This window comes from Aquarana catesbeiana, linkage group LG02, assembly GCF_042186555.1.
Source record: "Aquarana catesbeiana isolate 2022-GZ linkage group LG02, ASM4218655v1, whole genome shotgun sequence".
NCBI classification, from domain to species: Eukaryota; Metazoa; Chordata; class Amphibia; order Anura; family Ranidae; genus Aquarana; species Aquarana catesbeiana.
Window position 1 is genome coordinate 799,442,819 of NC_133325.1, and position 26,718 is coordinate 799,469,536.

At 51.2% G+C, this 26,718-nt stretch overlaps 1 protein-coding gene across 1 annotated transcript in view; it reads left to right on the forward strand.

The window, feature by feature from the left end:
* Positions 1-852: 852 nt before the first annotated feature.
* The window catches only part of SPAG17 (sperm associated antigen 17), a gene marked incomplete in the record, with an annotated part of 227,908 nt that continues 202,042 nt past the window's right edge, over positions 853-26,718 (forward strand). The window contains 1 exon segment of the mRNA XM_073614557.1: positions 853-1,007. Within this exon segment, the coding sequence (XP_073470658.1) occupies positions 906-1,007 (102 nt within the window).

Below are 26,718 nucleotides of genomic sequence, written 5' to 3' on the forward strand. Positions count from 1 at the left end.
TGCTACCAATCAGTGCCCACCAGTGCTACCAATCAGTACCCACCAGTGCTGCCAATCAGTTCCCACCAGTGCTACCAATCAGTGCCCACCAGTGCTACCAATCAGTACCCACCAGTGCTGCCAATCAGTGCCCACCAGTGCCGCCAATCAGTGCCCACCAGTGCTACCAATCAGTACCCACCAGTGCCGCCAATCAGTGCCCACCAGTGCTACCAATCAGTACCCACCAGTGCTGCCAATCAGTGCCCACCAGTGCCGCCAATCAGTGCCCACCAGTGCTACCAATCAGTACCCACCAGTGCTGCCAATCAGTTCCCACCAGTGCTGCCAATCAGTGCCCACCAGTGCCGCCAATCAGTGCCCACCAGTGCTACCAATCAGTACCCACCAGTGCTGCCAATCAGTACCCACCAGTGCTGCCAATCAATGAAGGAGAAAAATTACCTGTTTGCAACATTTTAGCACAAACTGAAAAATGTTTTTTTTTTTTTCAATATTTTTGGTAATTTCTTATTTGTTCAGCAAAATATAAAAACCCAGAGAAGGTGATTAAATATCACCAAGAGAAATCTCTATTTGTGTGAAAAAAATGATAAAAATGTCACATGAGTACAGAAGTTATATGACCGAGTAATTGTCATCCAAAGAGTGACAGGGCTGAAAGGGGGAAGGAATAGAAAATATGGTATAGTAGCCCGTTATAATCAATGAGTGTGAGGAGAGGAGAGGAGAAGGTGAGAAGATCTGGGTCACTAAACACCCGCTGTTATATATACACACAGGGGCGGGGACACAGAGGAGGAGGGCGGGGACACCAATGAGGAGGGCGGTGCAGAGAGGGTGTCCGAGTCACGTGCCCGGTTGCTAGGTGACGGGCGGCGTCCCGGAAGTACACAGCACACACGATGGCCCCGAAGAGAGCGAAGAGCTCCGTCCCCTCCAACCCGAACACCGGAGCCCCGGGGAGAGCCTGGGAGAGCGGACTGATCACCGCCCGGCTGGAGGAGGTAAGAGGGAGGACTACAACTCCCAGCACTGCACGAACCACTCCCAGCTATGCAGGAATACTACTCCCAGCATCCCCCACCAGAGACTACAACTCCCAGCATCCCCCACCAGAGACTACAACTCCCAGCATCCCCCACCAGAGACTACAACTCCCAGCATCCCCCACCAGAGACTACAACTCCCAGCATCCCCCACCTGGCTCCATAATCTCCCACCATCCCCGTCTAGTTAATACAACCCAAAGCATCCTTATCCAGGAACTACAACTCCCAGCATCCCCATCTAAGAACTGCAGGTTTCTGTGCTGAGCTCTCATAGACAGTTCTGCACCTGTAGTCATGTGACCAGTGTGACAGCCAATCACAGCCCCACCAGGCATAAAGACCATATAAAGGGATGCCGGGGCATGATGGGAAGGGGGTAGAGATGGTTGTTGAGAAATAGCATTTATTGGTGTCCTCCTTCCCCAAATCCACCCCGTGGTGTCCTCCTCCTTCCCCAATTCCCCCCCGCGGTGTCCTCCTTCACCAATTCCACCCCGCGGTGTCCTCCTTCACCAATTCCACCCCGCGGTGTCCTCCTTCACCAATTCCACCCCGCGGTGTCCTCCTTCACCAATTCCACCCCGCGGTGTCCTCCTTCACCAATTCCACCCCGCGGTGTCCTCCTTCACCAATTCCACCCCGCGGTGTCCTCCTTCACCAATTCCACCCCGCGGTGTCCTCCTTCACCAATTCCACCCCGCGGTGTCCTCCTTCACCAATTCCACCCCGCGGTGTCCTCCTTCACCAATTCCACCCCGCGGTGTCCTCCTTCACCAATTCCACCCCGCGGTGTCCTCCTTCACCAATTCCACCCCGCGGTGTCCTCCTTCACCAATTCCACCCCGCGGTGTCCTCCTTCACCAATTCCACCCCGCGGTGTCCTCCTTCACCAATTCCACCCCGCGGTGTCCTCCTTCACCAATTCCACCCCGCGGTGTCCTCCTTCACCAATTCCACCCCATGGTGTCCTCCTTCACCAATTCCACCCCGCGGTGTCCTTCACCAATTCCACCCCGCGGTGTCCTCCTTCACCAATTCCACCCCATGGTGTCCTCCTTCACCAATTCCACCCCGCGGTGTCCTCCTTCACCAATTCCACCCAGTGGTGTCCTTCACCAATTCCCCCCCCGCGGTGTCCTCCTTCACCAATTCCCCCCCGCGGTGTCCTCCTTCTCCAATTCCCCCCGGTGGTGTCCTCCTTCACCAATTCCACCCCGCGGTGTCCTCCTTCTTCAATTCCACCCCGCGGTGTCCTCCTTCTTCAATTCCACCCCGCGGTGTCCTCCTTCTTCATTCCACCCCGCGGTGTTCTCCTTCTTCAATTCCACCCCGCGGTGTCCTCCTTCTTCAATTCCACCCCGCGGTGTCCTCCTTCTTCAGTTCCACCCCGCGGTGTCCTCCTTCTTCAGTTCCACCCCGCGGTGTCCTCCTTCTTCAGTTCCACCCCGCGGTGTCCCTCCTTCTTCAGTTCCACCCCGCGGTGTCCTCCTTCTTCAGTTCCACCCCGCGGTGTCCTCCTTCTTCAGTTCCACCCCGCGGTGTCCTCCTTCTTCAGTTCCACCCCGTGGTGTCCCTCCTTCTTCAGTTCCACCCCGCGGTGTCCTCCTTCACCAAATCCACCCCGTGGTGTCCTCCTCCTCCAATTCCTCCCCGTGGTGTCCTCCTTCCCCAATTCCCCCCCCCCTGCTGTGTCCTCCTTCCCCAATTCCCTCCCGCTGTGTCCTCCTTCCCCAATTCCCCCCCTGTGGTTTCCTCCTTCTCCAATTCCCCCCCTGTGGTTTCCTCCTTCTCCAATTCCCCCCCTGTGGTTTCCTCCTTCTCCAATTCCCCCCCCCCCGTGGTGTCCTCCTTCTCCAATTCCCCCCCGTGGTGTCCTCCTTCTCCAATTCCCCCCCGTGGTGTCCTCCTTCCCCAATTTCCCCCCGTGGTGTCCTCCTTCCCTAATTTCCCCCCGTGGTGTCCTCCTTCCCCAATTCCCCCCCGTGGTGTCCTCCTTCCCCAATTCCCCCCCCCCGTGGTGTCCTCCTTCCCCAATTCCACCCGCGGTGTCCTCCTTCCCCAATTCCACCCCGCGGTGTCCTCCTTCCCAATTCCACCCCGCGGTGTCCTCCTTCACCAATTCCACCCCGCGGTGTCCTCCTTCACCAATTCCCCCCCGCGGTGTCCTCCTTCACCAATTCCCCCCCGCGGTGTCCTCCTTCTCCAATTCCCCCCGGTGGTGTCCTCCTTCACCAATTCCACCCCGCGGTGTCCTCCTTCACCAATTCCACCCCGCGGTGTCCTCCTTCTTCAATTCCACCCCGCGGTGTCCTCCTTCTTCAATTCCACCCCGCGGTGTCCTCCTTCTTCAATTCCACCCCGCGGTGTCCTCCTTCTTCAATTCCACCCCGCGGTGTCCTCCTTCTTCAATTCCACCCCGCGGTGTCCTCCTTCTTCAATTCCACCCCGCGGTGTCCTCCTTCTTCAGTTCCACCCCGGGTTGTCCTCCTTCTTCAGTTCCACCCCGCGGTGTCCTCCTTCTTCAGTTCCACCCCGCGGTGTCCTCCTTCTTCAGTTCCACCCCGCGGTGTCCTCCTTCTTCAGTTCCACCCCGCGGTGTCCTCCTTCTTCAGTTCCACCCCGCGGTGTCCTCCTTCCCCAATTCCCCCCCCCCGTGGTGTCCTCCTTCCCCAATTCCCCCCCCCCGTGGTGTCCTCCTTCCCCAATTCCCCCCCCCGTGGTGTCCTCCTTCCCCAATTCCCCCCCCCGTGGTGTCCTCCTTCCCCAATTCCCCCCCCGTGGTGTCCTCCTTCCCCAATTCCCCCCCCCCCCCGTGGTGTCCTCCTTCCCCAATTCCACCCCGCGGTGTACTCCTTCTCCAATTCCACCCCGTGGTGTCCTCCTTCTCCAATTCCACCCCGTGGTGTCCTCCTTCTCCAATTCCACCCCGTGGTGTCCTCCTTCCCCAATTCCTCCCCGTGGTGTCCTCCTTCCCCAATTCCTCCCCGTGGTGTCCTCCTTCCCCAATTCCTCCCCGTGGTGTCCTCCTTCCCCAATTCCCCCCCCCCCGTGGTGTCCTCCTTCCCCAATTCCCCCCCCCCGTGGTGTCCTCCTTCCCCAATTCCCCCCCCCCGTGGTGTCCTCCTTCCCCAATTCCCCCCCCCCCGTGGTGTCCTCCTTCCCCAATTCCCCCCCCCAGTGGTGTCCTCCTTCTCCAATCCCCCCCCGTGGTGTCCTCCTTCCCCAATTCCCCCCCGTGGTGTCCTCCTTCCCCAATTCCAGCCCGCGGTGTCCTCCTTCTTCAATTCCACCCCGCGGTGTCCTCCTTCTTCAGTTCCACCCCGCGGTGTCCTCCTTCTTCAGTTCCACCCCGCGGTGTCCTCCTTCTTCAGTTCCACCCCGCGGTGTCCTCCTTCTTCAGTTCCACCCCGCGGTGTCCTCCTTCTTCAGTTCCACCCCGCGGTGTCCTCCTTCTTCAGTTCCACCCCGCGGTGTCCTCCTTCTTCAGTTCCACCCCGCGGTGTCCTCCTTCACCAAATCCACCCCGTGGTGTCCTCCTCCAATTCCTCCCCGTGGTGTCCTCCTTCCCCAATTCCCCCCCCCCCCCGCTGTGTCCTCCTTCCCCAATTCCCTCGCGCTGTGTCCTCCTTCCCCAATTCCCCCCTGTGGTTTCCTCCTTCTCCAATTCCCCCCCTGTGGTTTCCTCCTTCTCCAATCCCCCCCCCCCCCGTGGTGTCCTCCTTCTCCAATTCCCCCCCGTGGTGTCCTCCTTCTCCAATTTCCCCCCCGTGGTGTCCTCCTTCCCCAATTCCCCCCCGTGGTGTCCTCCTTCCCCAATTTCCCCCCGTGGTGTCCTCCTTCCCCAATTACCCCCCCGTGGTGTCCTCCTTCCCCAATTCCCCCCCCCCCGTGGTGTCCTCCTTCCCCAATTCCCCCCCCCGTGGTGTCCTCCTTCCCCAATTCCCCCCCCCGTGGTGTCCTCCTTCCCCAATTCCCCCCCCGTGGTGTCCTCCTTCCCCAATTCCCCCCCCGTGGTGTCCTCCTTCCCCAATTCCCCCCCCGTGGTGTCCTCCTTCCCCAATTCCCCCCCCGTGGTGTCCTCCTTCCCCAATTCCCCCCCCCCCCGTGGTGTCCTCCTTCCCCAATTCCCCCCCCCCCCGTGGTGTCCTCCTTCCCCAATTCCCCCCCCCCCTGGTGTTCTCCTTCCCCAATTCCCCCCCCGTGGTGTCCTCCTTCCCCAATTCCCCCCCCCCGTGGTGTCCTCCTTCCCCAATTCCCCCCCCCCGTGGTGTCCTCCTTCCCCAATTCCCCCCCCCCCCGTGGTGTCCTCCTTCCCCAATTCCCCCCCCCGTGGTGTCCTCCTTCCCCAATTCCCCCCCCCCCCCGTGGTGTCCTCCTTCCCCAATTCCCCCCCCCCGTGGTGTCCTCCTTCCCCAATTCCCCCCCGCGGTGTCCTCCTTCTCCAATTCCCCCCCGCGGTGTCCTCCTTCTCCAATTCCCCCCCGCGGTGTCCTCCTTCTCCAATTCCCCCCGCGGTGTCCTCCTTCTCCAATTCCCCCCCGCGGTGTCCTCCTTCTCCAATTCCCCCCCGCGGTGTCCTCCTTCCCCAATTCCCCCCCCCCCCCCGTGGTGTCCTCCTTCCCCAATTCCCCCCCCCCGTGGTGTCCTCCTTCCCCAATTCCCCCCCGCGGTGTCCTCCTTCTCCAATTCCCCCCGCGGTGTCCTCCTTCTCCAATTCCCCCCGCGGTGTCCTCCTTCTCCAATTCCCCCCGTGGTGTCCTCCTTCTCCAATTCCCCCTGTGTCCTCCTTCTCCAATTCCCCCCCCGTGGTGTCCTCCTTCTCCAATTCCCCCCCCCGTGGTGTCCTCCTTCTCCAATTCCCCCCCCCCGTGGTGTCCTCCTTCCCCAATTTTTCCCCGTGGTGTCCTCCTTCTCCAATTCCCCCCCGTGGTGTCCTCCTTCTCCAATTCCCCCCCGTGGTGTCCTCCTTCTCCAATTCCCCCCCGTGGTGTCCTCCTTCTCCAATTCCCCCCGTGGTGTCCTCCTTCTCCAATTCCTCCCGGTGGTGTCCTCCTTCTCCAATTCCGGTGGTGTCCTCCTTCTCCAATTCCCCCCCCGGTGGTGTCCTCCTTCTCCAATTCCCCCCGGTGGTGTCCTCCTTCTCCAATTCCCCCCCCCCGGTGGTGTCCTCCTTCTCCAATTCCCCCCCCCCGGTGGTGTCCTCCTTCTCCAATTCCCCCCCCCGGTGGTGTCCTCCTTCTCCAATTCCCCCCCCCCGTGGTGTCCTCCTTCTCCAATCCCCCCCCCGTGGTGTCCTCCTTCTCCAATCCCCCCCCCCCGGTGTCCTCCTTCTCCAATTCCCCCCCGTGGTGTCCTCCTTCTCCAATTCCCCCCCGTGGTGTCCTCCTTCTCCAATTCCCCCCGTGGTGTCCTCCTTCTCCAATTCCCCCCGTGGTGTCCTCCTTCTCCAATTCCCCCCCCCCGTGGTGTCCTCCTTCACCAATTCCACCCCGCGGTGTCCTCCTTCTCCAATTCCCCCCCCCCCGTGGTGTCCTCCTTCACCAATTCCACCCCGCGGTGTCCTCCTTCTTCAATTCCACCCCGCGGTGTCCTCCTTCTCCAATTCCCCCCCCCCCGTGGTGTCCTCCTTCTCCAATTTCCCCCCCCCCCCGTGGTGTCCTCCTTCTCCAATTTCCCCCCCCCGTGGTGTCCTCCTTCTCCAATTCCCCCCCGTGGTGTCCTCCTTCTCCAATTCCCCCCCGTGGTGTCCTCCTTCTCCAATTCCCCCCGTGGTGTCCTCCTTCTCCAATTCCCCCCCGTGGTGTCCTCCTTCTCCAATCCCCCCCCCCCCCCGTGGTGTCCTCCTTCTCCAATTCCCCCCCCCCGTGGTGTCCTCCTTCTCCAATTCCCCCCCCCCGTGGTGTCCTCCTTCCCCAGTTTCTCCCCGTGGTGTCCTCCTTCTCCAATTCCCCCCGTGGTGTCCTCCTTCTCCAATTCCCCCCCCCCCCGTGGTGTCCTCCTTCTCCAATTCCCCCCCCCCCCGTGGTGTCCTCCTTCTCCAATCCCCCCCCCCCGTTCTGTCCTCCTTCTCCAATCCCCCCCCCCGTGGTGTCCTCCTTCTCCAATCCCCCCCCCCCCCCTGTGGTGTCCTCCTTCTCCAATCCCCCCCGTGGTGTCCTCCTTCTCCAATCCCCCCCGTGGTGTCCTCCTTCTCCAATTCCCCCCCCCCCGTGGTGTCCTCCCTCTCCAATTCCCCCCCCGTGGTGTCCTCCTTCTCCAATCCCCCCCCCCCCCCGTGGTGTCCTCCTTCCCCAATTTCCCCCGTGGTGTCCTCCTTCCCCAATTTCCCCCGTGGTGTCCTCCTTCCCCAATTTCCCCCGTGGTGTCCTCCTTCCCCAATCCCCCCCCCCCCCCCCGTGGTGTCCTCCTTCCCCAATTTCCCCCGTGGTGTCCTCCTTCCCCAATTTCCCCCGTGGTGTCCTCCTTCCCCAATTTCCCCCATGGTGTCCTCCTTCCCCAATTCCCCCCGTGGTGTCGTCCTCCTCCAATTCCCCCCCTGCGGTGTGCTCCTTCTCCAATTCCCCCCCGCGGTGTCCTCCTTCTCCAATCCCCCCCCGTGGTGTCCTCCTTCTCCAATCCCCCCCCCCCGTGGTGTCCTCCTTCTCCAATCCCCCCCCCGTGGTGTCCTCCTTCTCCAATCCCCCCCCCCGTGGTGTCCTCCTTCTCCAATCCCCCCCCCCCCGTGGTGTCCTCCTTCTCCAATCCCCCCCCCCCGTGGTGTCCTCCTTCTCCAATCCCCCCCCCCGTGGTGTCCTCCTTCTCCAATCCCCCCCGTGGTGTCCTCCTTCTCCAATTCCCCCCCCCCCCGTGGTGTCCTCCCTCTCCAATTCCCCCCCCGTGGTGTCCTCCTTCTCCAATCCCCCCCCCCGTGGTGTCCTCCTTCCCCAATTTCCCCCGTGGTGTCCTCCTTCCCCAATTTCCCCCGTGGTGTCCTCCTTCCCCAATCCCCCCCCCCCGTGGTGTCCTCCTTCCCCAATTTCCCCCGTGGTGTCCTCCTTCCCCAATTTCCCCCGTGGTGTCCTCCTTCCCCAATTTCCCCCGTGGTGTCCTCCTTCCCCAATTTCCCCCGTGGTGTCCTCCTTCCCCAATTCCCCCCGTGGTGTCGTCCTCCAATTCCCCCCCTGCGGTGTGCTCCTTCTCCAATTCCCCCCCCCCGCGGTGTGCTCCTTCTCCAATTCCCCCCCCCCCGCGGTGTGCTCCTTCTCAGATTCCCCCCCCCCCCCCCCGTGGTGTCCTCCTTCCCCAATCCCCCCCCCCCCCGTGGTGTCCTCCTTCCCCAATTTCCCCCGTGGTGTCCTCCTTCCCCAATTTCCCCCGTGGTGTCCTCCTTCCCCAATTTCCCCCGTGGTGTCCTCCTTCCCCAATTTCCCCCGTGGTGTCCTCCTTCCCCAATTCCCCCCGTGGTGTCGTCCTCCTCCAATTCCCCCCCTGCGGTGTGCTCCTTCTCCAATTCCCCCCCCGCGGTGTCCTCCTTCTCCAATCCCCCCCCCGTGGTGTCCTCCTTCTCCAATCCCCCCCCGTGGTGTCCTCCTTCTCCAATTCCCCCCCCCCGTGGTGTCCTCCCTCTCCAATTCCCCCCCCGTGGTGTCCTCCTTCCCCAATTTCCCCCGTGGTGTCCTCCTTCCCCAGTTTCCCCCGTGGTGTCCTCCTTCCCCAATTCCCCCCGTGGTGTTGTCCTCCAATTCCCCCCCCCCCGCGGTGTGCTCCTCCTCCAATTCCCCCCCCCCCCTGCGGTGTGCTCCTTCTCAGATTCCCCCCCCCCCCCCCCGTGGTGTCCTCCTTCCCCAATTCCCCCCCCCCCCGTGTCGTCCTCCTCCAATTCCCCCCCTGCGGTGTGCTCCTTCTCCAATTCCCCCCACCCCCCCGCGGTGTACTCCTTCTCCAATCCCCCCCCCCCCCGCGATGTGCTCCTTCTCCAATTCCCCCCACCCCCCCGCGGTGTACTCCTTCTCCAATCCCCCCCCCCCGCGATGTGCTCCTTCTCAGATTCCCCCCCCTACCCGTGGTGTCCTCCTTCCCCAATTCCCCCCGTGTAACAAGGGGGGATGTTGCAGCAGGGGGCTGATCTGGTTTGGACAATTGTGGGCACAGCTAAGAACTGCACAGACAACAGGATTCACATGATTGTGTCGTCTCTGAGCTGTCATCTCAGTCCAGGAAGTAGGTGGTGATCCTGGATGATGTCATGAATAAAAATGGCGCCGTCCTTTTGGAGAGGAAGGCATTGCCAGGGGGAGATTGCAGCGTCTGAATCTCCTGCCCCTTAATTTGACAGTTTATAAATAGACCTCTTAAAAAAACCAAACCTTTTAGCCCTTTTACCGCCATCTTTTGTATTACAGCATGGCAGTGTTAGAATGTAAACAAAGTGTTTGTTTACATGTTGCAGAGGTGGTGCAATTCAACCATCCAATCACTTCTATCACCTGGAAATGTCAGCGTCCTCATGATAGCAATAAAGTTATGTAAAAAAAAGAAGAGATATATATATATCTCTTCTTTTTTCACACAGATAACGTATTAAAAATAAAAAATAAATACTAAATTAAAAAAAAGGAAACAAGTGTTTTTTAGTGTTCTTTCTTTTTAAGTTTTGAGTTTGTTTGCTTTTAGTTTTGAGGGGACTTCTTAAGCTTTGAGACTTTTTTAAGTTTTGAGGGTTTTTTTATGTTTTGAAGGGTTTTTATCTTATTTTATTTACATTTTTTCAATTCTGAGTTTTTGGGGTTTTTTTTTTTTTTTTATGCAGTAGCGCTAATATCATGTGATGTCAAAAATTGTTAATGCCATGTTTTTATTTTATGGGCCCTCTGCTTTTAAGTGCCGGTTCACACAGGGGCGGCACGACTTGCAGGTCGCCTCAGCGAGGCGACCTGCAAACGACTTCTGAGGCGACTTGCAAAACGACTTCTGCATAGAAGTCTATGCAAGTCGCCCCAAAAGTAGTACAGGAACCTTTTTCTAAGTCGGAGCGACTTGCGTCGCTCCTATTAGAACGGTTCCGTAGCACAGAACGGGAGGCGACTTGTCAGGCGACTAGGTCGCCTGACAAGTCGCCCCTGTGTGAACCGAGCCTTAAAGTATATAATGTTTAGAGGGTTCAAGAGCATTATATAAATATATAATATAAAAGAAAAAAAAAAAAATACACACACACACACACACACTGCCTTGAAAAAGTATTTATACCCCTTGAAATTTTCCACATTTCGTCATGTTACAACCAAAAATGTCTCTATCAGATTTGCACATCTAGAGAGGACATTTTTGCCCATTCTTCTTCTTTGTAAAATATCTCAAGCTCTGTCAGATTGGATGGAGAGCGTCTGTGAACAGCAATTTTCAAGTCTTGCCACAGATTCTCAATGTGATTTAGGTCTGGACTGTGACTGGGCCATTCTAACACATGAATATGCTTTGATCTAAACCATTCCATTGTAGCTCTGGCTGTATGTTTAGGGTCGTTGTCCTGCTGGAAGGTGAACCTCCGCCCCAGTCTCAAGTCTTTTGCAGACTCTAATGGGGCGTACACGCGGTCGGACTTTTCGTCTACAAAAGTCCGACAGCCTGTCCGACAGACTTCCGGCGGACTTTCGGCGGACTTGCAGCAGACTTTCTAACGAACTGACTTGCCTACACACGACCACACAAAAGTCCGACGGATTCGTACGTGATGACGTACACCGGACTAAAATAAGGAAGTTCATAGCCAGTAGCCAATAGCTGCCCTAGCGTGGGTTTTTGTCCGTCGGACTAGCACACAGACGAGCGGATTTCGGGGTCTGTCGTAGTTACGACGTAAAGATTTGAAGCATGTTTCAAATCTAAAGTCCGTCGGATTTGAGGCTGAAAAAGTCTGCTGAAAGTCCGGAGAAGCCCACACACGATCGGATTACCAGCCAGCTTTAGTCCGTCGGCGTCCGTTGGACTTTTGTAGACAAAAAGTCCGACCGTGTGTACGCCCCATTACTGTTTTTTTTCTAAGATTGTCCTGTATTTGTCTCCATCCATCTTCCCATCAACTCTGTCCAGCTTCCCTGTCCCTGCTGAAGAAAAGCATCCCCACCACATGATGCTGCCACCACCATGTTTCACAGTGGGGATGGTGTGTTCAGGGTGATGTGCAGTGTTAGTTTTCCCCACACATAGTGTTTTGCTTTTAGGCCAAAAAGTTGAATTTTGGTCTCATCTGACCAGATCACCTTCTTCCACATGTTTGCTGTGTCCTCCACATGGCTTCTCACAAACTACAAACAGGACTTCTTATGACTTTCTTTCACCAATGTCTTTCTTCTTGTCACTCTTCCATAAAGGGCAGATTTGTGGAGAACACGACTAATAGTTGTCCTGTGGACAGATTCTCCCACCTGAGCTGTGGATCTCTGCAGCACCTCCAGAGTTACCATGGACCTCTTGGCTCTTCTCTGATGAATGTTCTCCTTGCCCGGCCGGTCAGTTTAGGTGGACGGCCATGTCTTGGTAGGTTTGCAGTTGTACCATACTCTTTCCATTTTCGGATGATGGATTGAACAGAGCTCCGTGAGATGTTCAAAGCTTGGGAGATTTCTTTATAACCTAACCCTGCTTTATACTTCTCCACAACTTTATCCCTGACCTGTCTGGTGTGTTCCTTGGCCTTCATGATGCTGTTTGTTCACTAAGGTTCTCTAACAAACCTCTGAGGGCTTCACAGAACAGCTGTATTCATACTGAGATTAAATGACACACAGGTGGACTCTATTTACTAATTAGGTGACTTCTGAAGGCAATTGGTCCCACTAGATTTTAGTTAGGGGTATCAGAGTAAAGGGGGCTGAATGTAAATGTACCCCACACTTTTTCACATATTTATTTGTAAAAAAATGATGAAAACCATTTATGATTTTCCTTCCACTTCACAATTATGTGCCACTTTGTGTTGGTCTGTCACATAAAATCCCAATAAAATACATTTATGTGTTTGGTTGTAACATGACAAGATGTGGGGAATTTCAAGGGGTATGAATACTTTTCCAAGACACTGTGTATATATATCTAGTATATGTATATATATGTATATGTGTGTGTGTATGTGTATATATATATATATATATATATATATATATATATATATATATATATATATAATATATTTATTTTGTTATGCTGTTTTTTTTTTCTAATTTATATTTATTTTGCTGTATTTATTTCTGTTTTTTATAGTGCTCTATGTATTTATATTCCTTTTTGGTGATTATTTTTTCACCTTTCCGGTCACAAAGCGGCTTTGTATTTTTCCTCAGCGTCACGTCTCACTGTGAAGTTTGCGGTTAAATGTCGCCTCCCCCCCCCCCCCCCCTCGCCCTATCTGTTATTTGCCACTTATTGAAATACATATGACTTTTAATATTTTGCACCTGTTGGAGGATTTGGCGCTTCCTTAAGCCAGATCCCGCCATGTAATAAGGCCCTGAGCAAACACCGCGGCTTATGTCAAGGCTACAAGGGACAAGCCTAGGGGAAAGGGAGCGGCAGCCAAGGGGGGCCCTGAGATGGGGAGCAGGAGGCCGCACGTCCCTCAGGCCGCAGACCAGGGTGATGTCAGGTCTCCAATTTTAAAAACCGGCGCTGGGAGAGTTACAACGTAAACATGCGGCTCGCGTCCGAGGAAAAATGAAAACTATAAATTATTTTCTTAAAAAAAAAAAAAAACTTTGAGAAACAATATGCTTTGTGTCCAGCTGCCCGAAGACTGCGGCCGATAATTGACGCGTGGGAAGGCGGTCCAGAATGGTTGGCAGAACTTAATCCTCTGGCAGATACTATTTGTAGGTTTGCAGTGGGCGCCGATTGTGCTGATTATTAATAGGTCAGGAGTGAGATTGTAAAATGGTTTTATGGGAAAATGATCTCCGGGGGTTCAGCAAGAGCGTTGCATTTTCACAGCAAATTATTTTGTATATAAACGGGTCCACTGCTCCCGGCGTCTGTGCCTGCGAATGTGCCCATTTCCCAACGTGCGTATTACTCGGGATAGTGTCCAGAGTGCCATTCATTGTCAATGACCCCCCAAAGCATTAGCCCAATGCACCTTTCCATATACTGTGTCAAAAAAGTGCATTTTCCATTTTATTTTGTACTTTCTGGTGTAGTGAGGTGAACAGAGGAGCTGGGCCAGCACAGGGAGAAAATGGAGGGGTGACCCAGAGATCAGACTGTAACTTTGTAGGAGGAGCCCAGAGATCAGACTGTAACATTGTAACTTTGTAGAGGAGTCCAGAGATCAGACTGTAACATTGTAACTTTGTAGAGGGAGCCCAGAGATCAGACTGTAACATTGTAACTTTGTAGGCAGAGCCCAGAGATCAGACTGTAACATTGTAACTTTGTAGAGGGTGTCCAGAGATCAGACTGTAACATTGTAACTTTGTAGAGGAGCCCAGAGATCAGACTGTAACATTGTAACTTTGTAGAGGAGCCCAGAGATCAGACTGTAACTTTGTAACTTTGTAGAGGAGCCCAGAGATCAGACTGTAACTTTGTAGGGGGAGTCCAGAGATCAGACTGTAACATTGTAACTTTGTAGAGGAGTCCAGAGATCAGACTGTAACATTGTAACTTTGTAGGGGGAGTCCAGAGATCAGACTGTAACATTGTAACTTTGTAGAGGAGCCCAGAGATCAGACTGTAACATTGTAACTTTGTAGAGGAGTCCAGAGATCAGACTGTAACATTGTAACTTTGTAGAGGAGCCCAGAGATCAGACTGTAACATTGTAACTTTGTAGAGGAGTCCAGAGATCAGACTGTAACATTGTAACTTTGTAGGGGGAGCCCAGAGATCAGACTGTAACATTGTAACTTTGTAGGGGAGTCCAGAGATCAGACTGTAACATTGTAGGGGAGCCCAGAGATCAGACTGTAACATTGTAACTTTGTAGGAGGAGTCCAGAGATCAGACTGTAACATTGTAACTTTGTAGGAGGAGCCCAGAGATCAGACTGTAACATTGTAACTTTGTAGGAGGAGCCCAGAGATCAGACTGTAACATTGTAACTTTGTAGGAGGAGCCCAGAGATCAGACTGTAACATTGTAACTTTGTAGGAGGAGCCCAGAGATCAGACTGTAACATTGTAACTTTGTAGGAGGAGCCCAGAGATCAGACTGGAACATTGTAACTTTGTAGGAGGAGCCCAGAGATCAGACTGTAATATTGTAACTTTGTAGGGGGAGTCCAGAGATCAGACTGTAACATTGTAACTTTGTAGAGAGAGCCCAGAGATCAGACTGTAACATTGTAACTTTGTAGAGAGAGCCCAGAGATCAGACTGTAACATTGTAACTTTGTAGAGAGAGCCCAGAGATCAGACTGTAACATTGTAACTTTGTAGAGAGAGCCCAGAGATCAGACTGTAACATTGTAACTTTGTAGAGGGAGCCCAGAGATCAGACTGTAACATTGTAACTTTGTAGGAGGAGCCCAGAGATCAGACTGTAACATTGTAACTTTGTAGAGGAGCCCAGAGATCAGACTGTAACATTGTAACTTTGTAGGGGGAGCCCAGAGATCAGACTGTAACATTGTAACTTTGTAGGGGGAGCCCAGAAATCAGACTGTAACATTGTAACTTTGTAGGGGGAGCCCAGAGATCAGACTGTAACATTGAAACCTGATGTAAGGGGCACCCTTGATGGGGACACCTGATGTAAGAGGGCACTCTTGATGGGGACACCTGATGTAAGAGGGCACTCTTGATGGGGACACCTGATGTAAGGGGCACTCTTGATGGGGACACCTGATGTAAGGGGCACTCTTGATGGGGGCACTCTTGATGGGAGCACTCTTGATGGGGACACCTGATGTAAGGGGCACTCTTGATGGGGACACCTGATGTAAGGGGCACTCTTGATGGGGACACCTGATTTAAGGGGGCACTCTTGATGGGGACACCTGATGTAAGGGGGCACTCTTGATGGGAACACCTGATGTAAGGGACACTCTTGATGGGGACACCTGATGTAAGGGACACTCTTGATGGGAGCACTCTTGATGGGGACACCTGATGTAAGGGGCACTCTTGATGGGGACACCTGATGTAAAGGGGCACTCTTGATGGGGACACCTGATTTAAGGGGGCACTCTTGATGGGGACACCTGATTTAAGGGGGCACTCTTGATGGGGACACCTGATGTAAGGGGGCACTCTTGATGGGAACACCTGATGTAAGGGACACTCTTGATGGGGACACCTGATGTAAGGGACACTCTTGATGGGAGCACTCTTGATGGGGACACCTGATGTAAGGGGCACTCTTGATGGGGACACCTGATGTAAAGGGGCACTCTTGATGGGGACACCTGATGTAAGGGGCACTCTTGATGGGGACACCTGATGTAAGGGGGCACTCTTGATGGGGACATCTGATGTAAGGGGCACTCTTGATGGGGACACCTGATGTAAGGGGCACTCTTGATGGGGACACCTGATGTAAGGGACACTATTGATGGTGATTCCTAGGTTGTGACTCTGTGTGATAATAGACTGTCAATGACTCACACACAGCGTTGGCATTATGCCCTCTGACTTTTTTCACTGTCCCCCTACATCATATAGGTTTGATCCGGCCCTGATGCAGTGCCAGCGGTGAATTCGCAGAGCTCCGGTGTGTTCGCCATGCTGCAGTAAATAAAGAATGAAACGCTTTGTTACTTTTTTTTTCTTTTACTTTTTGCTACTTTATTGTACAGAGATTTTCATAGCCCGGCATTTGATGGGACTTGTAGTACCTGAGTACCAAAACCTCCTGGTGTTCCCAGCCTTCCTTCCTTCCTTCCATAGAAAACGTCTGCCATCTTTTTCCGGATTTTCCCACAAGAATTCTACTTGGGATGATTCCTCCCATACTGTTACAATTATTCCTCGGAGAGAAATGTCTTTTTAAGTGATGGCGAGCTTAGCCGGCTCCCAGGAACTGAACATTTTTTTTTTTTTTTTTTTTTTTTTTTATTCTGCTGCAGATAAATGGTTTTTCTGCGCCCAGATCCCTGACAAAAAAAAAAGCGATTTGAAATTCCTCGCCGGTGCGGCAGAGATTTACAGAGATGGGTCTGCAACTTATTTGGGAAGCTGGGAAACGCATGTATGATTGCTGCTGTCTTCCCTCTAATTCCTCCGCAAAGTGATTGATGGCATGAAAGCCTGCAGCAATGGGTGTCTGAGCTTTGATGTGCAAACTTCACATGCTGCACCGATTGCATCAAAGCCCAGCAGAGGGCCGACGCAGGACAGGGAACTGTAAAAATAATTAGTATGTGCCGCTCATTATTCATACTTTACAGAGTTGCGGTGTGTCAGGATTATCCTGAGAGTCCAGGAAATCGGAGATTCACCCTCCGCAGGACGAAGGTTGGGGTGTATCTAAAGCCAAACTCTTTATGGTATAGTGGGGGGGGGGGGGGTTAGAAGCTCACTCAGGATTTATCGCTCCCTGTGTCCCCTCTGGGAAGATTGACCATCACCAAAAAATGACAATGCGCAGGTCAGCCCTGGCCAGAGTTACACTTTAAGGTAATCGATTTTAGTCCAGATCCTTACCCGATTCTGTCCTGTAGATAACAAAAGAATGCCATGCCAGCACAGTCTTTTAAAATTGAAGCAAAAAAAAAAAAATCTGCTTTTAATATGATCACATGATCAGTTCTAGTGTCATAAAGAACCCCTCCCCCACGTCACATTCACTGCACAGAGCCTGAGGTCATCTTAAAGGCATCCCCTGAAATATTTTTTTTCTATTCTGTGATGTCATCACTGAGTCTCTGTGTTTCTCTATACACTGCAGATAGATCACGGCGGGTGGGAGGAGCCAGCAGGGGGGGCTGTACATAGCTTCCTGACAACATCACAGCATCCTGCCTCAGTACTCCTCCCGACAACTGTCAGCCCTGATGCAAGCAGTGGGCGGGCTCTTGAGAGGAGTCAAAATGCCTTGATGGGTGGGTGTCATCCTGGAGAAGTGGGCATTACTAGGCAGACTGTTTTTGGATTACACAAGCATGGTCCGTTGTTGTCACCATGAGGAAACCCATCCAAGGAAATTCCGTGCAGCCGTCGTTAGAACGCACATAGACTTGAAGTGGCCGCAAAGACACTGCAGGAGATCTTTAGCACTGACATGAAAGAATGGGATCTCAGCATCAGATGTATTCAAGGTACTTCACATGCTCAGTAACTCAAATGGGCAATCATTGCAGGGATTGGGGCAGCGAGTGGGTGGTCTGTACATATTTAGATGTGGGGTCTGGGGAGGACCAATCCATAAAGTGGGTGTGATGGCCGGCCCCTGCATATATAGAGGTGGGGTCTGGGGAGGACCTATCCATAAAGTGGGTGTGATGGCCGGCCCCTGCATATATAGAGATTGGGGTCTGGGGAGGACCAATCCATAAAGTGGGTGCGATGGCCGGCCCCTGCATATATAGAGGTGGGGTCTGGGGAGGACCAATCCATAAAGTGGGTGTGATGGCCGGCCCCTGCATATATAGAGATTGGGGTCTGGGGAGGACCAATCCATAAAGTAGGTGTGATGGCCGGCCCCTGCATATATAGAGGTGGGGTCTGGGGAGGACCAAGCCGTAAAGTGGGTGTGATGGCCGGCCCCTGCATATATAGAGGTGGGGTCTGGGGAGGACCAATCCATAAAGTGGGTGTGATGGCCGGCCCCTGCATATATAGAGATTGGGGTCTGGGGAGGACCAATCCATAAAGTGGGTGCGATGGCCGGCCCCTGCATATATAGAGGTGGGGTCTGGGGAGGACCAATCCATAAAGTGGGTGTGATGGCCGGCCCCTGCATATATAGAGATTGGGGTCTGGGGAGGACCAATCCATAAAGTAGGTGTGATGGCCGGCCCCTGCATATATAGAGGTGGGGTCTGGGGAGGACCAAGCCGTAAAGTGGGTGTGATGGCCGGCCCCTGCATATATAGAGGTGGGGTCTGGGGAGGACCAATCCATAAAGTGGGTGTGATGGCCGGCCCCTGCATATATAGAGATTGGGGTCTGGGGAGGACCAATCCATAAAGTGGGTGCAATGGCCGGCCCCTGCATATATAGAGGTGGGGTCTGGGGAGGACCAATCCATAAAGTGGGTGTGATGGCCGGCCCCTGCATATATAGAGGTGGGGTCTGGGGAGGACCAAGCCGTAAAGTGGGTGCGATGGCCGGCCCCTGCATATATAGAGGTGGGGTCTGGGGATGACCATTCCATAAAGTGGGTGCGATGGCCGGCCCCTGCATATATAGAGGTGGGGTCTGGGGAGGACCAATCCTTAAAGTGGGTGCGATGGCCGGCCCCTGCATATATAGAGGTGGGGTCTGGGGAGGACCAATCCATAAAGTGGGTGTGATGGCCGGCCCCTGCATATATAGAGGTGGGGTCTGGGGAGGACCAAGCCGTAAAGTGGGTGTGATGTCCGGCCCCTGCATATATAGAGGTGGGGTCTGGGGAGGACCAATCCATAAAGTGGGTGTGATGGCCGGCCCCTGCATATATAGAGATTGGGGTCTGGGGAGGACCAATCCATAAAGTGGGTGCAATGGCCGGCCCCTGCATATATAGAGGTGGGGTCTGGGGAGGACCAATCCATAAAGTGGGTGTGATGGCCGGCCCCTGCATATATAGAGGTGGGGTCTGGGGAGGACCAAGCTGTAAAGTGGGTGCGATGGCCGGCCCCTGCATATATAGAGGTGGGGTCTGGGGATGACCATTCCATAAAGTGGGTGCGATGGCCGGCCCCTGCATATATAGAGGTGGGGTCTGGGGAGGACCAATCCATAAAGTGGGTGCGATGGCCGGCCCCTGCATATATAGAGGTGGGGTCTGGGGAGGACCAAGCCGTAAAGTGGGTGTGATGGCCGGCCCCTGCATATATAGAGGTGGGGTCTGGGGAGGTCCAATCCGTAAAGTGGGTGCGGAGCCGGCCCCTGCATATATAGAGGTGGGGTCTGGGGAAAACCAACCCATAAAGTGGGTGAGGTGGCTGATCCCTGCATATTTAGAGGCGGGGTCGGGGTATGGGTCAGCCCACCCATAAAGTGGTTTAAGATGGACAGTCCCCACATAATTATAGGTGGGTTCGGGAGAGGAACAAACCATAAATTGGGTGAGATAGTTGGTCCCTGCATATTTAGAGGCAGGGTCAGGAGAGGAAACCCCTGTAAAGAGAGTGAGGTGGATGGTTCCTGCATACTTAGAGGTGGAGTCAGGGGAGGACCCACCCCTACAGTGGGTAAGGTGGACGGTCCCCACATATTTAGAGGCAGGGACAGGGGAGAACCAACCCGTAAAGTGGGTGAGATTGCCGGTCCCTGCACAATTTTAAAGGCAGGGTCAGGGGAGGATCAATCCATGAAGTGGGTAAGATGGACACTCCCCACATCTTGGGCCTCTGTCCCACCAATGCTGTGTCATGGGTTATGTCCTGGGATCTCAGCATCAGTTTTCAAGTTATTGCACATGCTCAGTAACTCAAATAAGCAATCATTGCAGGGATTGGGGCCGCAAGTGGGTGGTCTCTGCATATTTAGATGTGGGGTCTGGGGAAGACCAACCTCTGAAGTGGGTGAGATTGCCGGTCCCTGCACAATTTAGAGGCAGGGTCAGGGGAGGACCAACCCGTAAAGTTGGTAAGATGGATGGTCCCTGCATATTTAGAGGCGGGGTCAGGGAAGGACCAACCCATAAAGTGGGTAAGAGAGACAGTCCCCACATATTTATAGGCAGTTCAGGGGAGGAACAACCCATAAAGTGGGTGAGATAGTTGGTCCCTGCATATTTAGAGGCAGAGTCAGGAGAGGAAATACCCGTAAAATGAGTAAGATGGACAGACCCTGCATATTTAGAGGTGGAGTCAGGGGAGGACCAACCCGTAAAGTGTGTGGGGTGGCTGATCCCTATTTAGAGGTGGAGTCAGGGGAGGACCAGCCCATAAAGCGGGTAAGATTTGATAGTCCCTGCATATTTAGAGGTGGGGTCAGGGGAGGACCGACCTATAAAGTGCATAAGTTGGATGGTCTCTGCATATTTAGAGGTGGGGTCAGGGGAGGACCAACCTATAAAATGGGTATGATTGATGGTCCCTGCATATTTAGAGGTGAGATCAGGTGGAGGACCAACCCGTAAAGTGGGTAAAGTAGTTGGTCCCTGCATATTTAGAGGCGGGGTGTCAGGGGAGGACCAGCCCATGAAGTGGGTAAGATTTGATAGTCCCTGCATATTTAGAGGTGGAGTCAGGGGAGAACCAACCCATAAAGTGGGTTAAGATTGACAGTCCCCACATATTTAGAGGCGGTTCAGGGGAGGAACAACCCATAAAGTGGGTAAGATTTGATAGTCCCTGCATATTTATAGACGGTTCAGGGGAGGAATAACCCATAGAGTGGGTAAGGTGGATGGTCCTTGCATATTTAGAGGTGGGGTCAGGGGTGGAACAACCTGTAAAATGAGTGAGATAGTTGGTGCCTGCATATTTAGAGGCGGGGTCAGGGGAGGACCAACCCGTAAATTGTGGGAGGTGGCTGGTCTCTGCATATTTAGAGGCGGAGTCTGGGCAAGACCAGCCTGTAAGGTGATTTGTACCTGCAAAGTGGGTGGATAAAATGCAGCGTAAAGTGTTCCAGGATCTAGGACCGTAATCTTGGTAAGGATCTGCATTGTGCCTGGCTCCTTTATAGTGGCCATATATGTATCAGTATGATCATTCAATCGATCATTTCATCCAACTGTAAACCAAAAATTCCTCCATTCCTTGGTTTATTCAATTTCATATTCATTTCAATTCTGATCGATCGATACGCTGCCACAGAATGTAGTCAGTCTCTGCTGATCACAACAAATATCTGCATGTGTGTCCCTGAATCAGTGGTGTTGTGTGGGCGTGGCCACAGGGGTGGTTTCTCTGGGTGCAAAATTCTTAGGGCCAAAACAAATCATACCTCCCTGAACTGTTTTTGGATTCTGTGGCACCATCCTGGGATTGCAATAAAATCCCGGCATCCCCCCCCCGGATCCGGACTGAGTCCCGAAGTCCAGGGCCAGAACAAGTTCCAGGACTTGGCTCCAAAAATTCACCTGGCAGAGGCGCGCCAGCGCAGGGCAACTGCCCCACATGTCCTTCGTGGGGGGGGCCCCCCGGGTCACCGGCACCACAATCTTCTCCTCTGCAGCAGCCAACAATTCTCCCTTCCGGCTGTCTGGAACAACGACCCAGAGGAAAGCCTCCTCCTTGGTTTTGGAGGGTCTCATGTGGGAGGAGTCAGGAGGAGGCATGTCTCCTCTGTATTGAGCTATGCTAACCTGAAGTCTGTTTCAGGGAGGGAAATTAGCACTGCGGGGGGGTAGGGTTGCCGCCTGTTCGGGATTCACCCGGACAGTCCAGGTTTTGAATTATGAGTCCGAGTTTCAGACGGACTGAAACCCGGACACATTATTTAGACTGGACTGTGGCTCCCCAAGTAACTGAGATAGTCACACACATCCGGGAGCTGCGGGTGGCTGTCTGGGGGCAGGTTCAGCATCACTGGGGGGGGCAGTGCGATAATATCAGCAAGAGAAATTTGGCCACGCCCAGTGTTTGCTGCGGCACGCTATGTGCACCGCATTACTACTCTCCTTGGGGCACCGAGGCCGCTAAAGTGTTTGGGTTTGGCTTGAAGAAAAGGTGGCAACCCTAGCAAGAGGGGGGGGGGGGGGGGGCAATCACCTGTGGGGGCAGTTAAAGAAAAAAAGTTTGAAGGAATGATGTGGGGGATTTGGGAAGGAAACGGATCTGTGCTAGAAGGAAGGGAGGATTGAAGGGGGAGGAGGATTTGTGCTAGTAAGGGGGATTGGAGGAGGGAGAAGTTTTGTGCTGGGTGGGGGACTTGATGGGGAGGATCTGTGATGGGAAGGGGGATTTGTGCTAGAATGGGGGATTGGGGGGATTTGTGCTGGGGGGGGGGGGGTTTGCTGGGTGGGGGGGAGAGGATTTGTGCTGTGTGGGGGATTTGAAGGGAGGATTTGTGTTGGAAGGGGGGATTTGTGTTAGGGAGACTTGGGGGGAGGATTTGTGGTGGAAGGGGGTAATTGTGCTAGAAAGGGTGGTGGGGGGGGAGGATTTGTGCTGGGTGGGGGATTTGGGGGAGAAATGTTTGGTGGGAGGGGGTATTTGTACTAGAAAGGGGAATTCGGAAGAAGGATTTGTGGTGGGAGGGGGTATTTGTACTAGAAAGTGGGGGTTTGTTGGAGGATTTGTGTTTTGAGGGGGATTTGTGCTAGAAAGGAAGAAAAATAAATTCTGGTGGGGGGGGGGGGGGCTCAGGGTTGGGGGGGCGCAATATTTGCCTTGCCCTGGGCGCTGGCAACCACGTTACACCCCTGCCCTGAGCCACTCACAATAAAGATCGAATAAATGATCATTTTTAACCTATTGTTTAGATTAACGTGTGATAGATGGTATTATCGATCAATATATTGTATACAGTGCAGAACAATTATTGTCTTGTTACATTGTTGTATGACAATTTGCTGGTTTTCCACCATTAGCGCCGAGATTGATGGCAGACGGCTCCGTGTATGGCGACCATTACACCTAACTGAGCGGAGAGCTGTGATTGACAGACAAGGTGTGCGTACCCCTCCCCCCCCCCCCCTCTTCTGTAATTTTAGGATTTATTTCCTCGCGGTCGGCAGAGTCAGAGGTTTTCCAAATAAACGAGCCGGGAAGCCGAGATCAAACTGGAATCCCCGACATTTCCTGCTGGAAAGTCGTCCTCTCCCCTCCATCAGACGACACCTCTCTGCCAGAACCTCTTCTCACCTAACCGGCGGCCCCGACGTTCTACGCAAACCCCCATCGCGGCACAAACGCTTCGCTCATTACTTTCCCAGAACGCCGGATCTTGTTTTCTTTTTTTCTAATTTAAATATATATAAATGAAATGAAAGAAGAATAAAAAAAAAAAAAAAAAAAAAAAAAAAAAGGAATATATAATTTATTTTTATTAAATTATTAATACATTATTAATGTGAAAAAATAAATAAATATATATATATATATATATATATATATATATATATATATATATATATATATATATAAACAAAAAACAAGAAAGTTTTTATTAAATTAATTATGAATAAATTATTCATTTAAATATTAATAATTTCCCATGCAGGAAAATCACGCAAAAACGCGGCAAAGTAGCTCACCCACCTTTTTCTTTATTTTTGTTAAATTATTCATTATTGATGAATTATTATTTGTATCAAATTATTTATTATTAAATTATTAATGAATAAATTATTCATTTAAATATAAATTTCCTATGCAGGAAAATCACGCAAAAGAAATGCATGATCGTTTTTCATTTGAATGACCCGCCCTGTACGCAACAAACGTGGCAAAGTAGCTCGCCCAACTTTTTTAAACCTTGATCTTCGTGTGGTTCTTAACGGCGCATTTAGCAATATTTGACACTCTTTTTTTTTTTTTTTTTTGCGCAAAAAATATGCGGCTTTTTTTTTTCCCATCTCCTTTATGAAAATTAACATGACTGGTAACGCAAATGTGGCACCCCATTTTTTTTTTTTTTTTTTTTTTTTTAGCAATTGGTAAACTTGGGATTTTGCGCACATTCTCAAAATGCTGAGTGTGAACGCAGGCTTAAATGTCCCTGTTCACGCTTGTATGGTCACTTACGCGTTACATCCTACACTCAAAAAAAGTACATCAGGCCTTTTTTTGAACCTATAGACTTCAGTGGAAGCGTTTGTAAACATACATTTGCACTCATTTTCATGACAAAAGAATTCCTCTCCTGTAAAAGATATGCGCTCCTCCCCTTGATCGACCTAGGGAACAAACTCCTAGGCTGCGTTCACACTATAGCGTTTTATCGCCTGCAAAATCGTGGCGCGCATGTGCTCGATTTTTGCACAATACGCATAGGGAGTCTGAATGAAGGTAAAAAATGGAATAAAATAATTGGATAATATTTACAGATATACAGAGTATAAATAAAAAATCATGTGAAGCTTGTCACCCAAAAAGGAGCAGGAGCTTCTTATCTGGCGACACACATGCATATGCGACACTCAGAATTGCATAGAGACTGAATAAAGGGCAAAAATGTAATAAAATAAATGGATAAAATTTACAGCTATACAGAGCATAAATCGTGTGTATAAATAATAATAATAATGTATTATTATTTTTATTATTGCATTATTATTATTATTATTATTTATACATATGATTTATGCTCTATATAGCTGTAAATAGTATCCATTTATTTTATTACATTTTTGCCCTTTTATTGAGTGATAATGATAATAATTCTTATTATTATTCAATAAAAATATTATTATTATTATTATTATTTATACACAGGATTATGATTTAATAATAATTATTATTATTGTTATTTTTATATTTTATTGCATTATTATTATTATTATATGATAATCCTGTGTATAAATAATAATAATATTTTTATTGAATGATAATAAGAATTATTATTATCATTGACTAAAAATAGTAATTATTATAATTTTTTTTTTTATTAATTAAAGTAGGGTTAATTGATATTATTACTATAGGATTGCGTAGCAATCGCAGCTAACAACGCCTTTAAAAACCGCGTGAAGCTTGTCACCCAAAAAGGAGCAGGAGCTTGTTTTTTTTTTTTGGCAACAATTGCGCATATGCGATAACGCGGCACTCAGAATCATGTGAAAATCGCGCAGTCAAAATCGCTCATTCCGACTACGTGATAACGTGAACCGGGCCTGAGGCTCCATCCATTCACCCCTGGCATTTCGGGAAATCGCACAGAAAACGTGCGTTTTGATGCACATTTCGGAAGCGAGTTTCCGCTACGCTCAGGTGTGTGAACCCGAGGCTAAAGAGAAATCTGAACACGGATCGCTCTTCAGAGAGCAGCGCTAGTGTAAAGGAGCCTATAGGGGGTCAGAGGGGGCAGGGTGGACGGTGTATCTTTTACGATGTAACAATGTAACGATATGATTGTAGCTCTCTGACATCAAGTCATTCTTTGGCGCGGCGGCGGTGGCGTTTTTGTACGTATTTCGGAAAGGCGCCCTAGCATGTTATAAAAAGCGAAGATCAGAGCGGCGATTCGCTCCCCTCCCACTCATCATAAAAAGTATTTTACTGTGGATGTAATTCTCCGGTATGTTCCCTCCGTACACCCCATCGCTATTAATATCCCCGATACCTCCCCGCCCCCGCAGCATCCCCAAAATAAACGATAAATAGAAAGGAAAAAAAAAAAAGAGCCTGCAATTACAGCGCCTAATCCGAAAAGTATTTCCAGATTTCGCTGCGACCGCCGAAATGACTTTACAGCAGCGAAACGCCGTCTCCGTCCCGCCACAAATCATACCGTTCTCCATGTATATAGATTTCTATCGGCCGCGCTCGTGTTTGTTCAGCGCCGTGTTGTTTTTATAAGATCCTCTATATGAAGGGAGCCTCAGATCTGGAGGGAGTGGGGGGGGGAGAAAAAACGTATTTTTGCGATCACGCCCAGAGACGTCGCCGCCCGATATATACCGCTGCCACACCGTATTTAATGAGCGTGATATTGGCAGGCCCTGCAAATGGGATTAAAAGTTCAGCGCGGATGGCTGAGGCATGGAAGGGGTTAAACATGGAGGCCGGGAGAGTCCAAATAAAGGCCAAAAATGTCATAAAAAGAAATGAATAATAATTGCGGATATACAAAGTATACATCCTGTGTATAAAGAATAATAATAGTTTTTATTATTATTTTCTTTTTTAAGTATTATTATTATATTAATGTATTAATTTTATTGAATTATTATTATTTTTATTGAATGATAATCCTGTGTATAAATAATAATAATAATTATTATTATTATTATTATTGAATGATTTTATTTTAATGATGATTATTAATATTGAATTATTATTACTAAGGGACACCAGGCATTTGATTTTTGGCAGGATGCTTTTGGGGGAGGGTTGAACCCCCCTGACCCCCTCCTCATCTACGTCCCTGGATGGTATACAGGTGATGGTATATACGGGATGGTATACAGGTGATGGCATATGGGGGATGATATACAGGTGATGGCATTTGGGGGATGGTATGTGGGTGATGGCATATTGGGGATTGTATACAGGTGATGGAATATGGGGAATGGTATACAGATGATGGTATACAGGTGGTGGCATATGGGGGATGGTATACAGGTGGTGGCATATGGGGGATGGTATACAGGTGATGGTATACAGGAGATGGAATACGGGGGATGGTATACAGGTGATGGTATACGGTTGATGGTATACGGTTGATGGTATACAGATGATGGTATACAGATGAGGGTATACAGGAGGTGGGAGAGGAGAGTTTGTCTTGGCTGGGATCACACTCTCCTCCCCCTCCATTCACAGATCCCCATACATGGTCCTGTACGCCCGTCACTGATCCCGCCTCCATCACAGGACTGCTGCGTGTTGATTGGTGCATGGTATGGGATCTCTGACTGGCCGGCACGCCTCCATCCCTTCTTATGTCCGCTAGGAAAGGTGACGGCCAGTCACTGGTTTGTGTTTTTGGTTTAT